Genomic DNA, 24140 nt, shown 5'->3' on the forward strand with positions numbered 1-24140 from the left:
TGTGCCAATAAAAGGCTCAGCTCTGCCCTTTGAGAGCAGCCCACCTCCCTGCCATCTCTGTTCAGAGAGGAACATCTATCTCAACGTCACCGAGGTCCCTGAGCTGGAGTTGACTGGGGTGTAACTGGGGTCAAAAGCAAGCCTCCAATTCCATGTTTTTCGACAAGCTAAAAAAACAAGTCAAAGGGAACCCTGAGCTTGGAAAAGCATAGGTGGGAGTCCAGCAATGCTGCACCCTTGCTCTCAGCCTCCAAGGGGGTCCCACTGTCAGAGTCAGAAAGAATTGCTCTTCTCAGCTCACAGTCCTATCACGTGCGTTGGCTGGAGGCTGACAATGCCAGAATTCGTGACCTATATCGAAAATTCGGAGGCTGAATTGTACGCGTGGGCCCAGCGGCCATCCCTGGGGAGGCGGAAGGAGAGCAGGCGGTGATTCAAGTCAGAAGGCAGCTTCTGGCAGGTGGGGACCACAAACGCCTGCGTCCTCAGGCAAACCGCTGAGGGTTCTTCACGCCTGCAGTTGGCACGACCGGATGGAAAGCTGCAAAGTTCCACCAGGTTCAGATTCCGAAACAGGTTAGGCTTGCTAAGGCAAGGGATACAGCTTGGAGAGAGCGAAGCTAATTGCTGCAGGATCCAGGTCAGAGCAGAAGATTCTGGAAAGACTGATGGCCCATCAAGGCCTAGGAACGGGGCTAAGTGGCTTCACTTGTGGAAGATGGCGTTCCTCAGTCTTGCGGCTCCTCTTCTGCTGCACCTTCTCCTCTTGCCCTCTCTCTTCAGCTCCTGCCCCCGGGCTCTCTCCTCTGCGCCCCCGGGAGAGCCTGCTGCAGCCCAGACCACAGGGCCTTCCTCAGCTGTCCCACCTGCCTGGATTCTCTGTGACCTTGATCCCACCATCTTTAAGCTCCACCTTCTCGGGCCTTCCCTGCCACACCTTCCCACCGTGGCACTCACTCCGTCCCTGCCGACCGCTGCTCTGTGCTGTGGTCCTCATCCTGCCCACCCCAGGGATTCCGTCTCGCCTGCACCTGTTCCTTCTCTCTTGCACAGTCTCCCCCACTCCCAGCCTCCTAGGCCACTGGGGCCTGTCCCAATATCTCTACTTCCCACCTTTTCCTGCACTTTCCAACCTCTATATCCACTCGAGTGTTGGCCGTCTCTTGCCAGTATCCCCTAAGTTCCTCGGACGGCCACACACGCGACACAGCATTCATTATCTCGGTTTCTCCCGGCACCTGCATCTTGGCTGCCTTCGCCCCAGCCAAGTTCTCCACCGACCTCTTCATCTCCTGTCTGGTTGAGGGCGCCATCAGGCTAGTAATTGCTCTAGCTGCGAACGTCATCGTCTGCTCCAGAAGCTCAGCTCCTGCGGGGCCCTTCTCACTCACCATGAAGGAGGAGGGGGCAGATCTGGACAGTCACACCCAAGGATGTTAATGATCGCCTGCACCTAGTGCATCTAGGGATCAGCGTTAATGGAGGCGGCACACGCTCCCCTCTCTGGCTAGAGCATACTTCAGAGGCCCTTTCCTCACTGTAGCCATTGCCATTGCCGGTAGAGAGGAGCAAGATTTGGGAGTGAGTCTCAGGGAAGCGGGAGGAAGGGGTGTGGCCAGGGGTGTGAGCTGGACAGTGAGCTTTCATCACAGGCCACATAAACACAAGGTCCAGCTCCGACCTCCTCTTGGTCTGATGGCCACTCCCCGCCCCTCACTGTTCAACCTTTGCTGGAAGTCAGGGAGGCCACCTGGGCTGCTTAGACCACAGGCCGGCCCCTCACTCAGCTTCAAGGCCTTCTCCATGGGTTCCGACCCAGCTCTCTGGGCTACTTCTTGGGCCTTGGGAAAGGTCTCACGGGACTAAAATGCACGCCACTTCCTGGCCTGGGGACTGTGTGTGGGGGTGGGGCACGGGGAGCTGGGATCAGTGGGTGGGATCCCAGCGATGCCCCCACCTCCACACACTCCTATGGGGTAGGCAGAGGCCTCGCTGGCCCACTGCCTCACTCTCGCTCACATCTCTCCCTTCTCCCTTCTTACTGCACCGCCCAGTTCCAGCCTTTGTGGGGTCAGCGGGGCTCTGCGGCACCTCCTCACCAGTCACCCTGCGGCAATCTCTGCCGTCTTCAAACCACCCTCCACTTTGTTTCAGGACACCACCAGGTCTTGCCCCTCCTCTGCTCCAACATCTTGATGGCATCTCATTTTCTCAGAACCAAGTCCAGGATTTTCCACGTGGCACATGATGTCCCCCGGGGTTGGATCCCGATCCCTTTCCTGCCGCATCTCTAACCTTCAGTGGGCGCCCAAAGATGATGGAAGGGATTTTATAATATAATATATATTACATAATCGTGAGCATACATGTTACACTAATATACATATACATATAACATCTCACTGTGACACTATTATTAGAGCAATTATATCTTGTAACTGTTCAGGAGTCTGCTTCCCCTAATACATGCAAGGTCCGTTAGTCCTGTTTCTCTCTGGCTTTACTTCCAAATCCACAGAAGCTGCTTAATAAATGATAACAAATGATTGGTGCAGAGCCAGTTCACTGTGGGTGTAGGAGTAATGAATTGTGAGAGAATGGATCACAGAGCTGCTGCAGCTAATGCCTTTGAGTAAAATAATACTGTTAAGACTGAACACCCGCCACTGGCCCTAAAGTGAGGTATCAGGAACAAAATCCTCATAAGGACAGAGCAAACAGCATGATGGAATCACGAAAATAAACCATTACTATTTAGCTAATAGAATAGAAACTTTTCAACAGAGAAAACTCAGTAAAACCATACAGCTCTAGATGTGAGGATTCTAGCTACACTTGACTGCCCTTGGGGAAATCAACGTGAACTAACTGAATTGGCCAAGCTGAGAACCAGGCCGATTCAGCTCAGGAGGCAGTGTTTGTGAGAAGGCGTCTCCCGGTCTCTCCGAGATAAGGAAGACCTTTCCCTTAACACCGCGATTTAAAAATACAGTTGGCTAGTCCCTTGATAGAAAGAGTAGAATGCACTGGGGACAATGACAACCAGAAGCCGGACGCCTACCTGAGTTACTGTCCCTGGCACAGCCCACTGGGCAGTGCTGGGAGAGCAGGACTGAGAATTAGCTCTTTGTCCCCATTGTCCTTCCCCAGGCCTCTGCCTGCAGACCACCCCCTCCCGCCGAGATCCCAGGCGCCGAGCTCTGGCAGGGCTCCAGATCTGTCCAGCGAGAGCTGCCAGGCCAGGGCTGCCTTGGGGCCATGTGGTGTGGGCAGGGTCCCCCTGGGTCTGGCACTGTCCTGGCCCACAGAAGCAGCCTCAGCACCAAGGCAAAGAGAGACACGCCCATGTGACGTGGTCAAATCATTTCACTTCTAATCTGAAGCACTGTGATGACTTGCTCTGGACTAATCATGTTTGACTAGCACACAGTTCCCTGAGAGAGCAAGTTTTCAGGAAAAAGAAATCAATAAAAAGCCTTGGTGGCATGTCTTGTGTCTTGGGATGGGAGACCTCTTTACGCTAACGTTTATTTCATTAATTCAAAAAGCAGCCACCCAAAGCCCCAGGCATGTAGTTAGACACCTAGCAATGGTTCTGAATGATTTAATCTGGAGAACTGGGAACAATGCAGAACGATGCGGTAACCAGGGGCCCGAACCAAATCCCTTTGCTGCTATCACCCGTGTTGACTTTATGGACTCAAATCTCCCAGGTAATTGAGACCCACACTTCTTTTCACCTTCATCACTTGGACATGGGCGCTGGCCAAAATGTCTCCTGGCCTTTCCTTTCTTTTTTTTTGTTTTGTGAGGAAGATCAGCCCTGAGCTAACATCCATGCCATTCCTCTTCTTTTTTTTTTTGTTGCTGAGGAAGACGGGCTCTGAGCTAACATCTATTGCCAATCCTCCTCCTTTTTTTCTCCCCAAAGCCCCAGTAGATAGTTGTATGTCATAGCTGCACATCCTTCTAGTTGCTGTATGTGGGACGCGGCCTCAGCATGGCTGGAGAAGCGGTGCGTCGGTGCGCACCTGGGATCCGAACCTGGGCTGCCAGTAGCGGAGCGCGTGCACTTAACCGCTAAGCCACGGGGCCACTGGCCTTTCCTTTCTAAGACGAAGAGCCCACTGGTGGCATTCGGATTCTCTGTGCTGGCTGGCATCATTTTGGAAATGGGAGTGGTGAGAGTTTTCTCTGCTTCCCCTCCCCAAAGGAGGCTTACTGAAAAGCGACGTCTCACCTTGAGGTCTGGGATCCCGTAGCCCTTCTTGAGGGTGATCTGAAACACGTCCAGGGCACTGATGTAGGCGGCCAGGCGCGAGAGGCTCTGCTTGCCACTGCCGCCCACCCCCACCAGCAGGGCATTCCCCCGGGGAGACTCCAGAATGCGATTGATCCTGCAGATGTGAGCCACCGCATCTTCAAACAGCACCTGGAGAGACCAAGAGACGCCTCGACATTGCACCACGCATGGACTCACCTCCTTCCACAGCACAGAATCTCCCCAGCCCCTAGCAGCGCTTGCCATGAGTCACGCAGCCCCCCAGTGCCACTGAGATGTTCACAACGAGACAGAAGAAGAAATCCGTGTCCAGGCCCCTTGCCCATGCTGTCAGCTCGAGCACCACTCACCAAGTTCATGACTGCATTGACTTCATTGTAACTGTCTAGGACGTCCACTAGGAGCTTGTTCAGATGAGCCGTGTCGGTTACCGAGAGGTATTTGGGATCCCCAATCCCTTGAGCAAAGTGGCAGAAGATATTCGGTTTGGCAAATAAGAGCTCATCACCAAGATCCTAGAAATAAGAGATGAGATGCTTCTGTTGTTTGCCACCACGGACACAGATAATTAACAGCAGCCCCAGCACCTTATCACGGTCACATCAGGATGCCATGCCAAGTCTTCAGGGGTGCAAACCACTACTGCCAGGGGACCTGCAAACCGCTGGGCAAAATTCCCTGGTGAGATGGTCCTATCCCCATCATATCAGGAATGAACTGATCATCCAAAAAAAGCATTCCGTCAAGAAAACCCAGGACACAGCAGTGGAGCACACTGACCCAAGCAGGGCCATTTCTCCAGTCTAAGTGGATGGAGTGAGGGCACCACATCCTGATCTACCAAGGGGTCAATTTCTTCTCACTAAGACGCACACCCACATGACAGAGTCATTTTGTGGGGCCCAACGTGGTCCTCCCCACCCCCACCCAAGGGCCCTTCCAGGAGGGCTGGGGTTATCACCGGCCCCAGACACTCTGCCCACTTGGTGCCTTTCGGGGCTCAGCAGAGGGACTTGGTGGCTTGACTTACGTCAAAGAACTTCTTGGTGGAAGCAATGGTGATTCTGCGCAATATTTCCTGGTCTTTCTCATCGACCATTTTGTCGCCGTACACTCTTTCAGCTTCATGCAGCCAGAGGCGAACGAGGTCAAGTGGGGTTTTCAGGACCTCTGCTGTGGAGAATAAGAGTCCCTGCCCCAGACACAGGATGGTCAGCATCTTTAGCTAGGTTATGAGGCAAGCCAAGTGCTGTATGTAGATGAAACGAGAAAACGGGTAACTTCCCCAGGGAGTAATCCACTAAGGTGCTGATGCAATGTCCACTTGGGGCCAGGGAAGCCACTGATTGCCAAGGCCATGCAAATCCTGGAGACTGGAGGGTGTGTCTGTGGCCTGAGAGAGGTGGGGGAATTTTCCTCATAAGAGAGGGCTAAGGGCTTCATCCTCTCATAGGGTGGATGGTGGAGAAGGGACAAGAGAGGCTGATCATTGTGGGGAGCCAAACTATCAAAGGCCACAGAGCACTGGGTTACAAGCTTGGGCTCTGCGGGAAGCCTGCTTGGGTTCAGTCCTGGCTTGGCCATTTACCAACCAAGTGACCTGGGAAAGTTTAACAGGTGCTTATTGAGGGTCTGCTCCTTTCCAGGCACTCTCCTGGGCTCTGAGAACACAGTGACGACAAGACAGACCCTACCTTCATGGAGTTTATGTTCTAGTAGGGAGATATAACTAGGCAAACAACATAACAAGGTGGTTACACATTGTGATGAGATATGTTATGAATGACATAAACAGAGGCAGTGAGATAGAGTGCATGGGGATGAGGAGGGGCCTCTTGAGGGCACGACATTTGAACTGACACTTGAAGTCAGAGGAGATGGGCACGACTTAATCTCCCTGAGCCTTAGACTCCCTTCTGTAAAATGGGGACATATGAGCATATTACATGCTGTTTGGACGAGAAAATGGAGGTGTAAGTGACCAAATCCAGTGCAGGGCTCAGACTAAACAGTCAATAAATAAGAGGAAACATCATCACTATCATCACCATCACCATCTTCATCACCATCATTATTATCATCACCATCAGCATCCTTGTCACTATCACCATTATTATCACCATTGTCATCATCACCATCACCATCGATTATCATCCTCACCATTATCAACATCATCACCATCATCATCATCGTCACTATCACTATCATCACCATCACTGTCACCATCAAAACCATTATCCTCATACAGTCATCATCACCATCATCACTATGATCATTATTGTCATCAGCATCAGCAGCACCATCACCATCACCATCATTATCAACACTATCATCACCATCACCATCATCATGATCATCATCATCATTATTATCACCATCACCACCAATTATCATAATCACCATCACATCACCATCATCATTATTATCACCATCATCAGTATCATCATCATTATCACCATCACCACCACCATCATCAACATCATCACTATCATCACCATCACCATCAGCACCATCAGCATCACCATCATCAACATCATCATCATCATTAATATCATCACTATCATCACCATCATCACCATCACTATCATCATCATCATCATCACCACCACCACCACCATCATCAACATTATCATCATCACCATCATTATCACCATCATCATCATCACCATCATCAATATCATCACTATCATCACCATCATCATCATCACATCATTACATCATCATCATTATCATCACCATCATTATTACCCTCATTGTCACCATCACCATCATTATCATCACCATCATTATTACTATCATTGTCACCATCACCATCATCATCACCATTAGCACATTATCATTATCATCACCATCACCATCATCACCATCACCACCATCATTATTACCATCATTGTCACCATCACCATCATCATCATCACCATCATTAATACTATCATTGTCACCATCACCATTATCATCATCATCACTATCAGCACATTATCATTATCATCACCATCACCACCATCATTATTACCATCATTGTCACCATCACTATCATCATCATCACCATCATTATTACTATCATTGTCACCATCACCATCATCATCATCATCATCACTATCAGCACATTATCATTATCATCACCATCACCATCATCATCACCACCATCATTATTACTATCATTGTCACCATCACCATCATTATCATCACCATCATTATTACTATCATTGTCACCATCACCATCATCACTATCATCACATTATCATTATCATCATCATCAACACATCATCATTATATCATCATCACTGTCATCAGTCCATAGGTCACTTTGCTTTCTCTCCTGAGAGTGGCAGGGGAGGAGAGCACCTGTGGATCAGGGACTTGGCCATACGTGGCATGACAGAGAGCTAAAAGAGCAGTACCTGGAAAATATTGGAGAGGTCCCTGAGGTTGAAGACATAGTGAAACTTAATGGCCGTGGGAAGAAATGTTGTTGTGACTTTCTGATGCAGGGCTGTTATAGGAAAAAGACACATCGATTCTTACGTACTCTTAATGGCCTCAGGAAGCGTAAAGCTTAAGATATAGTTTCTAAAGCAAATGGACTATGAAATGGTGACCATTTAAGTAAGAAATCTGCACAGCTGAAGAGGGAGGAAGTTTGCTGCTCTACTGATGTGTGAATCGTTTCTGTATGCTGAATTTCCTATCCTCTGCCTCCCCTCAAGCAATCAGATTTCACAATAATCTCCTGTTGAAACATAGCATCATTTAAAACATATTGATTTAAAAGTATAAATAAAATATTTACCAGGGGAAAATCTGAAGCAGCCATTAGCCCCATAAAGCAGTAGGCTTTACTGACAGGAGAGGGGATGAGGCTGGCCAGCTTACCCAGGGCCGAGGCCACCAGCTGGCTGCTCATCCTCTGAACCACCACGGGGACGGAGCGAAAGGCCAGGTGCTGGGCCAGGATCGTGTTGTAGATGGTCGTGAGGGCGTCCTGGCCTGGGAAGCTCACAGCAAACACGCAGAAGTGGCGCTGCCCAGAACAACCACAAACCCTCAGCAGGCAGCTCTCGGGGTCCAGCTCATGGCCGGGGCCGCCTTCTCAGGGATCAGACTCTGTCCTCATCACCTAATGTCTTGTGAGCATGATCAGAATGGACAGTTTCCCTCCCTGAGTCTTGTCTGCGGTAAAATCCCATTAAATATTGATTATCTTTGCAACAACCAAGTTTACTTCATGCTCTCAAGAAAAATGTTGGCAGGGGCAAAAGCGTGTCTCAGAGCATAGGCCTGGGTTTATATTCCAGGTCTCCATCTGCTTAGATAATTCAAAGGTGAGGTCCTGCCTGGGTGGGGTTGCGGATATAACACAGGATATCCTGTTAAGTCTGAATTTCAGATAGGCAACAAATAATTTTTTTCAGTATAACTATGTCCCAGATATTGTATGGGACATGCTTATGATAAACAAATATTTGCTGTTTATCTGAAATTCAGATTTGACTGGGCATCTGTATTTTTATTAGCTAAGTCTGGCAGCCCTTTGGGACCCCGGGAAAGGGCTAGCCTCTTGACAGGCCGCCCCCCCAGAACTTCCTGACACATTCTGGAAGGTTGGGGAGTTCTCCAGAGAACGTCAGCCTGCAGCCCTAACATCCCAAAGCAATGCTGTTACTCTCATTTGCCAAAATGAGCCTCAGACCTGCGGCCGCTGACTGAAATGAGATTGATTTCTGCCTACCTGAAGTCTGGGGTCGATGGTGAAGGATCCAGAAGTGGGATTCATGCAAGCCACGTACTGACAGTTATGGACGTCCTTCAGCGTCAGCTTCTGTCTGTCATACCTGCACAAGGGAGACCAGTGTACAGTTGTGCCACCGGCCCCCCACCCACCCCCAAAGATGCCTTGCATATGGTTAAGGAAAAAACCCTCAATAAATGTTGATTGTATGTGAAACAGCCGATTTTACTTCATGCTCTCAAGAAAAATTTCTAAACAGAGTGGCTCAGCGTGCAGGGCTGGGCTCATACTCCAGCTCTTCCATTTAGTAGCATCAGGACTCTGGGTAAGCTGGTTACTCTCTCCTGCCTCAGTGTTCTCATCTGTGCAATGAGTCTCTGTAAGGACGAAATGAGCTAACACATGCAAACGTACTTGGAGGGTACCTGAAACACAGCAGGGGTGTAATAAATGTTTACCACCCCCCATGATCATTATAATTATTAATAATTATGATTATTATTATTAAATCGGCAGAATAATTTCCTTGATGCCAGGGCACTGCTAAAACATCCAGGGGCTCAGATGAGTTTAAAGGATATAAAGAGTTTGTGCATCTTTTCATGTAATTGGCCTTTGGGGTTTTTCCCCCATTATGCATTTGTTTCTCTTGGGGGTTGTTGCCTGTTCTTGCAGGTTTGCAGGAATTCCTTGTACACTCCAGATAGTCCTCCACTGTCAGTTTTAGACACTGCAAGTTTTTTCCCATTCTGTAAACTCTGTATGTATGCTTCCCCTTGGTGTCTCTTGAGAACAAAATCTCTTAATTTCGATGTAAATTAAAGTAATCACGTTTTGGCCTCTACTTTATGCTTCTAAAACTTGTGTTTAAGAAGTCCTTCCTTCCCCAGGTCCTGATACAATTGGGTGCTCCTGTGCCTGAGGCCAGCCCCACCCAGCTGCAATCCTCAGAGAGCTGACAAGAGACCTAATAGGCTAGAGGCTTACAGCAATTGTAAGGCCCTGAGCCTAACAACCTGCCACGGTGGGGGCCTACTCACTTAAAAGAAATACTGCAACACAAATGTGGTATTAGAACTTGCAGCCAACTGTGCTGGGGATCCCCACACCTGATAAAGAGACTGAAGGGCCCACAACAACTACAAGCAGCTGAGCATTACAATAGCTGGCCAGGAGCATAACTCAGCCTCCCTGGGCGCCTACAGGGAGAGCAAACAGGCCACAACAGAAGGATACACGTAGCCCACATAGGGGTCACCCCTGGAACTTTGAGAACTGAGGGAAGCACACTGGAAGCCTCCTAAGCCATCAGTTACATAAAGTCACCTATCCAAGAACAGGAGACGTAGCTGACCTACCTAATACGTAGACACAAGCACAGGGAAAGAGGCAAAATGAAGAGGCAAAAGAATACATTCCAAGTAAGGGAACAGGACAAAACCCCAGAAAAGGAACTAAGTGAAACAGAAATGAGCAACCTACCCGACAGAGAGTTCAAACTAAGAGTGTTAAGGATGCTCACTGATCTGGGGAGAAGAATAGATGAACTCAGTGAGAATGTCAACTAAGAAATGGAAGATATAAAAAAGAACCAATCAGAAATGAAGAATACAATACTGGAAATGAAAAATTCATTAGAGGGACTCAAAAGCAGAGTAGAGGATACAGAAGAACGGATCTGTGAGCTGGACGAAAGACTAGAAGAAATTACCCGAGGTGAACAGGTAAAAGAGAAAAGAATTAAAAAGACTGAGGACAGTCTAAGGGGCCTCTGGGACAACATCAAGCGCACTAACATCCATGTTATAGGTGTCCCGGAAGGAGAAGAGTGAGACAAGGGGGCAGGGAATCTATTTCAAGAAATAATAGATGAAAACTTCCCTAACCTAAGGAAGGAAACAGACATCCAGGTACAGGAAGCACAGAGAGCCCCAAACAAGATAAACCCAAAGAGGCCCACACCAAGACACATCATAATCAAAATGTCCAGAATTAAAGATAAAGAGAGAATCCTAAAAGCCGCAAGAGAATGTCAAGTTACTTACAAAGGAAACCCCATAAGGCTATCAGCTGACTTCTCTGCAGAAACCTTACAGGCTAGAAGAGAATGGCACGATATATTTAAAGTGCTAAAAGGAAAAAACTTACAGCCAAGAATACTCTACCCAGCAAGGTTATCATTCAAAATGGAAGGAGAGATCAAAATTTTCCCAGATAAGCAAAAATTAAAGGAGTTTGTCACCAAGAAACCAGTGCTACAAGAAATGTTAAAGGGACTGATTTAAGGGGAAAAGAAAAGAAAAGACCACAAATAGGAAAAATTATCTATTTCCATGATTAGAACGTAATGGATACAAATGCACAACAAAGAGGTTAGATATGATATCAAAAACATGAGGGAGGAGGGGAGTTAAAGAGTACAGCTTTCAGACAGAGGTCAAACTAAAGTGACCAATTCTGTATAGAAGAAGAAAGGAACAGAGAAGGACTACTAAAACACTGAGAAAAAAAAAGTTAAAAATGGCAGTAAGTACATACTTATCAATAGCTACTTTAAACGTCAATGGACTAAATGCTCCAAATAAAAAGCATAGGGTGGGTGACTGGATAAACACAAGACTCATATATATGCTGCATACAAGAGACACACTTCAGACCTAAAGACACTCACAAACTGAAAGTGAAGGGATGGAAAAAGATACTCCACGCAAATGGCAATGAAAAGAAAGCTGGGGTAGCAGTACTCATATCAGACAAAATAGACTTTAAAACAAAAACTGTAAAAAGAGACAAAGAAGGGCATTACATAATGATCAAGGGAACAATCCAACAAGAGGATATAACACTTGTAAATATCTACGCACCCAATGTAGGTGCACCTAAATATATAAAGCAATTATTAACAGACATAAAAACAGAAATAGACAGTAACACAATAATAGTAGGGGACTTTAACACTCCACTTACACCAACGGATAGATCATCCAAACAGAAGATCAATAAGGAAACATTGGCCTTAAACGACACACTACAACAGATGGACCTAGTAGATATATACAGAGCATTCCATCCAAAAACCGAAGAATACACGTTCTTTTCAAAGGCACATGGAACATTCTCCAGGATTGATCACATATTAGGCCACAAAACAAGTCTCCATAAATTTAAGAAGATTGAAATAATACCAAGCATCTTTTTCTGACCACAACGGTATGAAACTAGAAATCAACTATAGGAAGAAAATCAGAAAAGCCACAAATACGTGGAGATTAAACAAAATGCTACTGAACAACGACTGGGTTAACGAAGAAATCAAAGAAGAAATCAAAAAATACCTGGAGACAAATGAAAATGAAAATACGACATGCCAGAATTTATGGGATACAGCAAAAGCAGTTCTAAGAGGGAAGTTTATAGCGATACAGGCCTATCTCAACAAACAAGAAAAATCTCAAATAAACAATCTAACAATGCACCTGAAGGAACTGGAAAAAGAAGAACAAAGAAAGCCCAAAATCAGTAGAAGAAGGGAAATCATAAAAATCAGAGCAGAAATAAATGAAATAGAGACCAAAAAAACAATAGAAAAAATTAATAAAACCAAGAGCTGGTTCTTTGAAAATATCAACAAAATTGACAAACCTTCAGCTAGACTCACCAAGAAAAAAAGAGAGAAGGCACAAATAAGTAAAATCAGAAATGAAAGAGGAGAGGTTACAACAGACACCTCAGAAATACAAAAGATTATAAGAGAATACTATGAAAAGCTATATGCCAACCAATTCGACAATCTGGAAGAAATGGATAAATTCTTAGAATCATACAACCTTCCAAAACTAGATCAAGAAGAAGTAGAGAATTTGAATAGACCAATCACCAGTAAGGAGATCGAAACAGTAATCACAAACCTCCCCAAAAATAAAAGTCCAGGACCAGACGGCTTCCCTGGTGAATTCTACCAAACATTCAAAGAAGACTTAATACCCATCCTTCTCAAACTCTTCCAAAAAATTGAGGAGGGGGAAGCTCCTAACTCATTCTACGAAGCTGACATTACCCTGATACCAAAACTAGACAAGGACAACACAAAAAGAAAATTACAGGCCAATATCACTGATGAACATCGATGCAAAAATCCTCAATAAAATACTAGCAAATCGCATACAACAATACGTTAAAAGATTATACACCATGATCAAGTGGGATTTATTCCAGGGATGCAGGGATGGTTTAACATTCGCAAATCAATCAACGTAATACACCACATTAATAAAATGAAGAATAAAAATCACATGATCATCTCAATAGATGCAGAGAAAGCATTTGACAAGATACAGCATCCATTTATGATAAAAACTCTGAATAAAATGGGTATAGAAGGAAAGTACCTCAACATAATAAAGACCATATATGAGAAACCCACAGCTAATATCATCCTCAATGGTGAAAAACTGAAAGCCATCCCTCTAAGAACAGGAACCAGACAAGGATGCCCACTGTCACCACTCCTATTTAACATAGTACTGGAAGTCCTAGCCAGAGCAATCAGGCAAGAGAAAGAAATAAAAGGGATCCAAATTGGAAAGGAAGAAGTGAAACTGTCACTATTTGCAGATGACATGATTTTATATATAGAAAACCCCAAAGAATCCACCAGAAAACTTTTAGAAGTAATAAACGAGTATGGTAAAGTTGCAGGATACAAAATCAACATACAAAAATCAGTTGCATTTCTGTACACTAACAACGAAGTAGCAGAAAGAGAAATTAAGAATACCATCCCATTTACAATTGCAACAAAAAGAATAAAATACCTAGGAATAAACTTAACCAAAGAGGTGAAAGATCTGTACACAGAAAACTATAAAACATTTCTGAAAGAAATTGAAGAAGACACAAAGAAATGGAAAGATATTCCGTGCTCTTGGACTGGAAGAATTAACATAGTTAAGATGTCCATACTTCCTAAAGCCATCTATAGATTCAATGCAATCCCTATCAAAGTTCCAACAACATTTTTCACAGAAATAGAACAAAGAATCCTAAAATTTATATGGAACAACAAAAGACCTCGAATAGCTAAAGGAATCCTAAGAAAAAAGAACAAAGCTGGAGGTATCACACTCCCTGATTTCAAAATATACTACAAAGCTGTAGTAACCAAAACAGCATGGTACTGGCACAAAAACAGACACACAGATCAATGGAATAGAATCGAAAGCCCAGAAATAAACCCACACATCTATGGACAGCTAATCTTTGACAAAGGAGCCAAGCACATACAATGGGGAAAAGAAAGTCTCTTCAACAAATGGTGTTGGGAAAACTGGATAGCCATATGCAAAAAAATGAAAGTAGACCCTTACCTTACACCATATACAAAAATTAACTCCAAATGGATTAAAGACTTGAATGTAAGACCTGAAACTGTGAAACTTCTAGAAGAAAACATAGGCAGTACACTCTTCGACATCAGTCTTAGCAACATCTTCTCAAACACCACGTCTGACCGGGCAAGAGAAACAATAGAAAAAATAAACAAATGGGACTACATCAAACTAAAAAGCTTCTGCACAGCAAAGGAAACCATCAACAAAACGAAAAAGACAACCTAACAATTGGGAGAAGATATTTGCAAACCATACTTCTGATAAGGGCTTAATCTCCAAAATATATAAAGAACTCATGCATCTTACCAACAAAAACTACCAACCCAATTAAAAATGGGCAAAAGACCTGAACAGACATTTCTCCAAAGAAGATATACAGATGGCCAACAGACACATGAAAAGATGTTCAAAATCATTAACTATCAGGGAAATGCAAATCAAAACTACAATGAGATATCACCTGACGCCCGTCAGAATGGCTATAATTAACAAGATAGGAAACAACATGTGTTGGAGAGGATGTGGAGAGAAGGGAACTCTCATACACTGCTGGTGGGAGTGCAAACTGGTACAGCCACTATGGAAAACAGTATGGAGATTCCTCAAAAAATCAAGGATAGAACTACCATATGATCCAGCCATCCCACTGCTGGGTATTTACCCAAAGAACTTGAAAACACCAATTTGTAAAGGTACATGCACCCCTGTGTTCATTGCAGCGTTATTCACAATAGCCAAGACTTGGAAGCAACCTAAGTGCCCATCAAGGGACAAATGGATAAAGAAGCTGTGGTATATGTACACAATGGAATACTACTCAGCCATAAGAAATGATGAAATCCAGCCATTTGTGACATCGTGGATGGACATTGAGGGTATAATGCAAAGTGAAATAAGTCAGAGGGAGAAGGTCAAATACCGTATGATTTCCTTCATTAAGTAGTAGATAATAACAACAATAAACAAACACATAGGGACAGAGATTGGATTGGTGGTTACCAGAGGGGAAGGGAGGAGGGAGGAGGGTGAAAGGGATAATTTGGTACATGTGTGTGGTGATGGGTTGTAATTAGTATTTGGGTGGTGAACATGATGTAATCTATGCAGAAATAGAAGTACAATGATGTACACCTGAAATTTTTACAATGTTATAAACCAATGTTACTGCAATAAACAAAAAATTAAAAAAAAAAAAAAGAAGTCCTTCCTTCCCCAGGTCACAGAGGTATTCTGCCCGGTTTTCTTCTGCCAACTTCCCAGTTTGGGGGGGGGGTCTGCCCTCCACAGGGGGCGCACCCTTGTCTACATACCAGGCAGTGTTCTGGGTTGCTGTGTCTTCCACACTTGCTGACACGGCCACTAACCGGCCTACCCTTCCCTGTGGGTCGTGGGGCGACCTTTATCTGACATGCTAGAGGGGTCTTCCACCTCCCCCTCCTAAAGATTCTTCAGGATGAACTCGAGCAGGTGTGGACCCAGGGCTGAAGCTTGCCGACTTTGAGGCCCCTCTTTAAGGAAAAGACTACAAAAAATCTCAGTTTCGCAAATTTTGCGGGAATGTATGACCCGGTGAACCCATTTCAAGGGCGTGGAACCAGGGGCCTCCTGGGCCTCACAGTGGATCCTCTGAGAGGGGGCATGGGCGGCCCTCATGGTCTTCCTCTCCTGCCTCCTCCCCTCACCACAGGGGAGGTGTTCTCCGCCCTGGCCATCCCACACCACTTCCAGCTCCTCAGAAATGTCGAGCTCTCGCCAGGCTCCCGCTTAGAGTGGCCCCCTTGGCCTGGCTCTGTCACCTCCCCGGGGAAGCCGTGCCTAACACCCATCCCCACTCCAGAGGCTGCAGCACGCCATCGCTTCCTTGCTGCCCTTGCTGGTTCGCACAGCCGGTGAGCTCTGTGGGCCAGCGTCGTGTAGCGGGGAAAAGACAGTGATGCAGTTGGATAAACGCGGACCTGACATCCAGCCCTGCCACTCGTCAGGGCTGGGGCCTCGAGCAGGCTACCTGACCCTTCTGTGCCTCTATTTCTTGGCAGTAAAGGGCAGACTCTGTGCATTCTCTGACTGATTTCTGAAGGGATTTCTCAGGTTCCTTTGGTCTCAGAACCCCGAGGTTTGGCTTGGGCCACTTGCCAGGTCATCACAGGACCCTTATTTCAAGAGATGCTTATTTTAACTGCACTAAATGTTCTGATCTGTCCAAACTGCAAACTTCAATCTGCCACCCCGGACTTTCCATTGCCCTTGGGAGAAAGCCTCTTCTCTGCCCAGCAGCCCATGGGTCCTGGGGTCTGGTTGCAGCTGCCCTGGGCACCCCTCTCTCTGGCTGTCACACTCCAGCCATGCTGGCCTCCTTTGGTTCCTCCACATGCCATCCTCCCTCCTGCCCCAGGGCCTGTGCACATGGCATTTGCTCTGCCCAGGACACTCTCCCTCCAAGGTTCCATGGCCAGTCCCATCTCAGCCTCCTGCTTTCCGCTGCGGTGCGGCCTCCCCAGGAGTGCCTCTGACCCAGTGGTGGGCTCCTCCGTGACCACCCTGGGGGTCTTCCCTCAGAGCTCTCCTTCCCTCTGTCACTGCACCTCGCTGTCTCCTCTGCCATATGGACCCCCTCAATGGGAGAGGGACCTGTCTGTCCCTGCTCCGTGGGAGTTCTAGGCACAGCCGCTAGCCTGGGGCCCAGCAGATGCCCAGGGCACGTTTGTGGAATGGATGAGGGGAGGAGACCTTGATCCACCCCCTGCAGCCCTGTGGCCCCAACCAGGCCCCTGAAGCCCCGCCTCTCACCTTGGCCCCGCCCAAAGCCCACCCCTCGCCTTGGCCCCGCCTCCTCTTGGTTACCAGTGCCCATGGTCCATGTGCTGTCGGATGAGTGTGTGGGGAGCCACCGTCCCGTACTTGTCCACCTCGGGCATGTTCATGTCGTCGATGAAGTAGATCAGCTTCTTGGTGCCTGGTGGCCCGTAGTTCCTCCCTGATTTCTTCTCCAGTGGCTTCTCCAGAACCCCTGGAGAAGGGAGCAGGTTGGCCACTGCTGTGCCAGATAGATACCGGTGGGAAGCCTTACTGGACCCAGAGCCCCCTGCTCCCGGCCCAGCCTCACCCTGCGCCCCTGCTCCTGGGCCCTGGCCCCGGCCTCACCCTGCAGCATGGCTGAGGTGGTGTAGAAGTTGAAGGGCACAGCCTGCACCAGGTAGCTGTCGCTGTCCAGGCTCTCCAGCTTGTCTCCCATCAGCACCGACTTGCCTGTCCCCGCGTTCCCCACCAGCATCACTGGCCACGACTTCTCCATGAGCAAGTCCATGAAGTAGCGGATGCGGATGGTCTCGATGGTGTGCACCAGAGAGGCCTGCGGGCAGCGGCAGAAGGACGGCCGTGGAGGGAGCAGCCTCCAGTTTCCTTCTGACCACTTGCAGACCTCAACAGTGGTCTCGGGGTTTGTTAAGTCCCCGGTTTTATTTAAAAGGTCCTGCTGTTGACAACCGTCTGCACTTGGACATTCCATCAAGAAGCGTGGGCTGGGACGCTGAGTCCTGCTCCTAAATGGTCAGTCAATTGTCACCACTCCGGGGAGGTTACCTGCAGTGGGACATCAGGATCCAGCTCAAAGGAGGGCACCTTGTCCGTCCATGGCAGGAACTTTTTAGTGTCGGGATCTATGTAGTAGTCAAAGATGGTTCCTTGCGAGGGGAACTTGACCGTTTTAAATTCGTTGATCCACCATTTGCTGAACTCGACCCGGTAATCTACGAGCTGTTAAAAAACAAAAGCAAAGCAAGGGCCCAGCTAAGAGGGATGCCGAGAGACCTCGTCAGGTGGCTGGGTCCCCCCACTGCGGCCGCTCACCTGGTCCTGGAACATGGCCCCCCCGAAGGCCCAGAAGCAGGCGAACACGAAGTAGAGCTCGTAGAGCTCCTTGGGGGAGTCGGGCGGCGCGTTCTTCTCCGTGAGGAGGCACTCGAGCAGGTACAGGATCATTTGGATGACCGTGATCTCAGGCACCGGCGTGATCTTCTTGAATCCGAAGCGCAGCTTGTCCAGGCACGTGGGCAAGTACTTGTCGAAGAGGATCATCAGGTTGGCCTTTTCAGACTGCACCTTGCGCCTCTCAATCCAGCTGCTCACCACCCTGGGGAAGACGGGCAGGCGCCAGACGATGGGGCCACTGCATTGGGTCTGTCTGGCGTCCCCCCCCTTAGTGAACAACTCCTGCTGCCTCCACATGATTCGGGTGCTCCTGCCTGGCGATGGGGCCAGTCACAGACCTTAAGAGTGTCTGATGAGGATGCTGTGACTGTGGGGGTGTCCTCTTTCTCTGGGATTCTAGCTATGGGGGTACTGTAAGCCTAGAACAACTGGGAGCCATCTTTGCTACCTCAAATGGAGTTAATACTGAGGGCAGTAGAGCTGAGTATAGGAGAAGAGAGGAGAGAAAGGTTTCATGACATTATCTGGGGTGGGGGGGTGTTGTGGGGAGAGAAGAGATGGGAAGGGAAGAGAAAGGAGAGAAGAGGAGAGGAGCAAGGACATCTCATTACATCTTCTGGACTCCTGGATCCAACCATTCCTGAAGAATGCCCTGGTGAGTTGAGCCAATAGATTTTTTTTTTGCTTCAGTTAGTTTGAGTTGAATTTGTCTCATTCAGTGGAAGAGTCCAAACCAATACCGCAAGCAATCCTGAGGAGCTGTGTTGGGTTGTCTGGCGCACAGCTGCCTCTGGAGTGGGTTGCATAGAGGCAGTCCACCACAATGGTGAGGGTGTGGACCCTGGAGCCCCTGCTGCCTGGGCTTAAATCGGCTCTACCCATGGCTAGCAGTGGCCTTAGGCAAGTTACTCAACATGTCTGGGTCCCAGATTTCTCCTCTGCAAATGGGAGTGATGGTAATAACTCCCATTTCAGAGGATGGCCTGGGCTGATATTCCTCAAGCCTAGAGAAGGGATCCTGGTCCACGATGAGTGCTAAATAAGTGCCTGCTAAAAGCATGAATAGCATCCGGCTCCCTCGTGGGTCACTGAGCTCAGTGAGCCGTCATTTCCAGGATGCTGGAGCATAAGCAGGAAGCTCATGTTACCAAACACAGCTCTCCTGCTCTCCGCAGCCCAACAGACACGCCTTTCTGGGAGTGAGCTTGTGTTCCGGAACCCCTCCTTCTTCCTGCATCTCCACCAGAACAGAGAATCAAGAGCTCAAAACCTCTGCCCCACTGCACCCTGGATTATCCAGGATAACCAAGAAAACCTTAAGACAATCCATGTCTGCAAGCAAAACACGGTGCCCCAATGCCTGGCACAGTTAGGAACTGAATCCCAAATACAGCAGGTCTTCAGAATAGAGACCAGCTTGCAAATCTATACATAGACTGCTGCATTTCCCTTCTATTTTGAAGGCGGTTATGTTAAATTTTAATTTCGCCTTGGTTGGAGTCATTTAGCACATGCAAATGCTCTTGCTGGCTTTGATGAGGGGGCTGTGTTGGGAGGACAAGTCGGCTCTCCTGCCAGGTTTAGGTGGGCTCCTGCCCTGCTCCCGGGGCAGCTGGGGCCCGTCAGGCCCGGGAGCCTTGCTTCACTTCCCCCCAATGATGAACTCTGCCATCTCCCTGCCTTGAGTCACTGCTGCCCCAGCAGCCACCTGCAGGAGCACTGCTCTCTCTCCGGGGGCCCCTGGCCCGTCTCTCAGACACTTCACTTCTCTCCTTCAGCAAAACTCGGGCCTCCCTCCTCCTCCCCCAAGAGCTGCTCATCCTCTTGATCAGCCCTCTGGGGGCCCCAGAACTGCTCCTGGCTGAAGGGCGTGTCTCACCTCTGCCCACACCTGCTCATCTTCCGGTTCCCTCCTCCCACCCGCTGTGTGTCCCCCTGAGTGCCCCTCGACCCTGGCTTCTTCCTGTCCCTGCCTCTCAGCAGCTCCCACCCAGACTGTTTCAGTTCTCTTGCCTTGTCTGCCGCCCACCCTGAAAACTCTCAAACGTGATGTAGTGGGCAGGATGGGAGCCCCTCAAAAGACATGTCCACCCAGGACCTGTGAATGTGACTTTGTTTGGAAAACGGGTCTTTGCGGATGTGATCAAGTTAAAGATCTTGAGATGAGATCATCCTGGATGAGTGTGGGCCCTAATCCAATGACTGATCCTTCGGAGAAGAGGGACATTGAGACACAGAGGCATGCGCAGAGAGAAGATGAAGTGAGACACAGGGAGAAGACAGCCATGAGACTAGAGTGGGGCACCCACAAGCCAAGGGCCACCAAGGCCCACGGGCAGCCACCAGAAGCTGGGAGAGAGGCCTGGAACGGATTCTCTCTCAGAGCCTCCAGAAGGAACCAGCCTTCCCAACACCTTGATTTTGGACTTCTGGCCTCCAGAACTGTGAGAGAATAAACATCCATTGTTGGAAGGCACCCAGTTTGTGGTCCTTTGTCATGGTAGCCACAGGACACTAACATAAGTGGGATGACAAAGTTGCTGGAGAAGACGGCACAGTGGTGCTGGGTCTCCAGGGAGCTTCGGCCCCCTGTAGGTCCAGCACTCGGTGCTGTCCCTGCAGGGGCCACTGCGCTTGGGTGGCCCCCTCAAACCCTGACCTTGCCATGTTGCCTACCTCCCAGCAGTTGGTCTCACTCCCCAGTGCAGAAGCCAAGAGGCACATCAAGCATGATCTCCTGTGCCTCCTCCTCTCTTCCCGCCCACAGACTTGCCTGCCCCTGGAAACACCCCGGCCTGCTCCCCATGCTCCAACATCACTCTCATCTTGAAAAAACAAACTTTCCTTCATCTTGCCCCAGCTGCCACAAGCCTCATTTCCAGAAAGAGCTGCATTTCTAGTGTCCCCTCCCAGTTGCCACCTGGCTTCTGTCCCCGTCACACCATGATGTTCTTCCTCCTGAGTTAACGATGAGCTCCCAGCTGCCAAGTCCAGTGGCAGCTTTTCTGTCCTTGGCTCCTTGACCCTCTGGACGTGACCCTCTCGTCCCCACCTCCCTCCTGAAGCTCTTCCTCCCTGTGTGTGCCAACGCCATCTCCCTTCTGCCCTCGGGGCTGGTCCTTCTCGAATCCCTCACACATTCCTCTTCCTCTCAACACAGTGCTGTTTACCAACTGCTCTTGTCACTTTCACAGCTCTCCTGGAGAATCCAGTTCCCCAGCACAGAATATCCTAGGGCCGGACACACAGTCGGTGCGCAGAAAGTACTGGCTGGATGAACGAATGAATGAACGAACCACTTCCAGCCAAGACGTTTCTCCTGAGCCCGTAGGTCCTGGAGTGTTGCACTGGGATTTCTACTCAAGATGTTAAAGGACAAAGCTCGTCATCCTGGCACTGCTCTGCAAATTACTAGCCACGTGTCCAAGCAGGAGCAAGTGCCTCCAGAATCAATGCCAAGTGTTCCATTTCTAAGGTTCCAAACATTGCAAACATCCATCCATCCCTTCCTCCCCATCCCCAGAGACCACCCATTGTCCATCGGCATGAGCAGCTCTCCTCTTCACGGCAGAAAAGACCCCCGTGCTGGCCCCGCCAGCTGGTCCAGCGTCCTATCACTTCCTGCCAAGAGCATCCTCACGCTTCACGCTCCATCCATGAACACCTGACCGCCACCCGTCCCTGGGAAGCTCACACTCTCACCCCCCATGTCCCTGTAAAGGTAGTTCATGCCTGGAATGCTCCCCCCAGTTTTTGTCCACCTGGAAAGTTCCCTCTCCCCTCAGGTGTCAGCCCAAACTTCAGCTCCTCTGAGATTTCCTGTCTCCAAGACAGGCTTAGTCCCTCCTCTCTCACCCTCCGAGTTCCCAGCACATGGTGCAAACTTCCCTTTCATTGGCTGCCGTGTTGTAGTGTCATCGTGCATTTACATCACTTATTTACATGTCTGTCCGTCATCCTTTCATCGCCATGACCCCGTGCCTGGGGAGGGCCCGGCACATGGTATTTGTTGCATGAATGAAAGAATGAATGAATGCACGCGTGCCCATGCACCTCGGAACCCCGTCCTTCTCTGCCACAGTCTGGAGCAGGAGAACTAAAATCCAACTCACGGGTTCCATCCCAGATCTGCTGGGTTGATGTAAAGAATGCCGGCTCTGGAGACGGTGGCCGGGGTGGCTGTCCTCAGGTGGCTGATCTCAAACACCAGCCTCATGGTGCGGTTCAGGGGGATCCGCTCATTGCTGGCCAGGGTGAGGACCTAGGAAGGGAGACAGGCCTGTGGGTTTTCAGCAGCAAATGTGCTGTCGTCCTGACGGTGCGTCACATGGACACATCTCAGAACGAGGAGGAGGAAGTCGGGGACCCCATACCCATGTCCCACCACCAACCAGCCTCCCCCAACCTAGCATTTCTCAGCCGTCCTTGACGCCAGTCCCACCTTGGCCCCCACCCACCCCAGGACAACACTAGAGGCTTCCAGACGTGTGTACCGTGTAGGACTTCACTGTAATGTTACATTTGCTTTTTCAAACCATGACCCCTCTCCTCGCCTGGGAATTCTTGAGTTCCCTCCTCCACTGGATTGAGAATTCTTTTCTTAAGCTACTTCTAGATAATTCTGAATACTGTTTCTGCCTTCCAAGATATTAGCTATCCTCTTCACATTATGCGACGTGTCAATTAGACAAGAATGTGTTCCACGTCTGCACCCTTCACCCAGGCTGCTGATGCTACAAAACACCTAAGACAGCGCACATGGCACTGAGGCACACGAGGGGCACATCTCGGGATGGGGGCTTTCCCTTGTTCATACCTTTCTGTGTGGAGCTGCAGACAGACCCCTCCCCGAGTCCCAGTTTATGGCAGGTTCTGTCTGCTGTGTGTGGTGGGTGGTGACGTGTGGTGTTTCCCATGAGCTCCCCCCATTGCTGTGCTTTTGGGGTTAGCTCTGGAATCCAGGAGCCCCTTGAACCTTGTTGTCATCCATGACGGTGTTGAGAGATTCGATCCACATGGGGTCTATGTCCCCATCCAGGACAATCCACTTGGGGCCGTCGTGAGTGATGTTGGCCAGGTCCCGCATTATGGTGGAGAAAAGGCCTGAAAGAGAGCAAGGCTGGTGTGAGCAGGGCTGGTATGGGTGAGCAGGGCTGGTGTGAGCAGGGCAGTTGTGAGCAGGGTTGGTATGGGTGAGCAGGGCTGGTATAAGCAAGCAGGGCTGGTGTGAGCAGGGCTAGTGTGAGCAGGGCTGGTATGGGTGAGCAGGGCTGGTGTAAGCAAGCAGGGCTGGTGTGAGCAGGGCAGGTGTGAGCAGGGCTGGTGTAAGCAAGCAGGGCTGGTGTGAGCAGGGCTGGTGTCTAAGCGGCTCTCTGCAAGAGGCCAACAGCAGACCAGGTACTCTCTGAGGGCACAGAGGCTGAGACCAACCTTGCCCCTTCCAGTCCCCACCTGGCTTGACCCTGGCCTCTCTCTCCTGGAGGTGGCCTGTCCCCTGCTTCAGAGGGACAGCAGAGGCCATCACACAGGAGGTGACTGGGCTCATTTCCCACCCTTATCCTTGACCCTGAGGACCTTCCTTTATGTCCCCCCCAGGCCCTGCCCTATGCCCTCCTCTGGGGAGGTCAGAGGACCCTACCCATGCGCCCTGCCCCTCCCCGGACCCCCCCCCCCCCCGCTCCAGTCTGGTTCAGTAATTGAGGTTCAACCACCCTATGTGGATCACGACTCCCAACACGGCACTCTACCCCTCCATTCATTCCTTCATTCCTTCATTCAACAAACGTTTGCTGAGCACTCTCCACACGTCAGG

At 49.1% G+C, this 24140-nt stretch overlaps 1 protein-coding gene across 1 annotated transcript in view; it reads right to left on the reverse strand.

The window, feature by feature from the left end:
- Window positions 1-24140, reverse strand: part of DNAH17 (dynein axonemal heavy chain 17) — a 126896-nt gene that overhangs the window by 42395 nt on the left and 60361 nt on the right. The window contains exons 42-53 of the mRNA XM_004432828.3: window positions 23304-23431; window positions 22441-22589; window positions 18248-18530; window positions 17981-18154; window positions 17543-17750; window positions 17243-17408; window positions 9012-9114; window positions 8156-8303; window positions 7684-7775; window positions 5313-5474; window positions 4633-4797; window positions 4241-4432 (exon numbers count right to left, since the gene is read on the reverse strand). Of these exons, the coding sequence (XP_004432885.1) occupies window positions 4241-4432; window positions 4633-4797; window positions 5313-5474; window positions 7684-7775; window positions 8156-8303; window positions 9012-9114; window positions 17243-17408; window positions 17543-17750; window positions 17981-18154; window positions 18248-18530; window positions 22441-22589; window positions 23304-23431 (1970 nt within the window). The remainder of the gene's footprint in view (window positions 1-4240; window positions 4433-4632; window positions 4798-5312; window positions 5475-7683; window positions 7776-8155; window positions 8304-9011; window positions 9115-17242; window positions 17409-17542; window positions 17751-17980; window positions 18155-18247; window positions 18531-22440; window positions 22590-23303; window positions 23432-24140) is intronic.

This window comes from Ceratotherium simum, chromosome 16 (genome assembly GCF_057802395.1).
Source record: "Ceratotherium simum simum isolate JZ-2026a chromosome 16, ASM5780239v1, whole genome shotgun sequence".
Classification (NCBI taxonomy): Eukaryota; Metazoa; Chordata; class Mammalia; order Perissodactyla; family Rhinocerotidae; genus Ceratotherium; species Ceratotherium simum.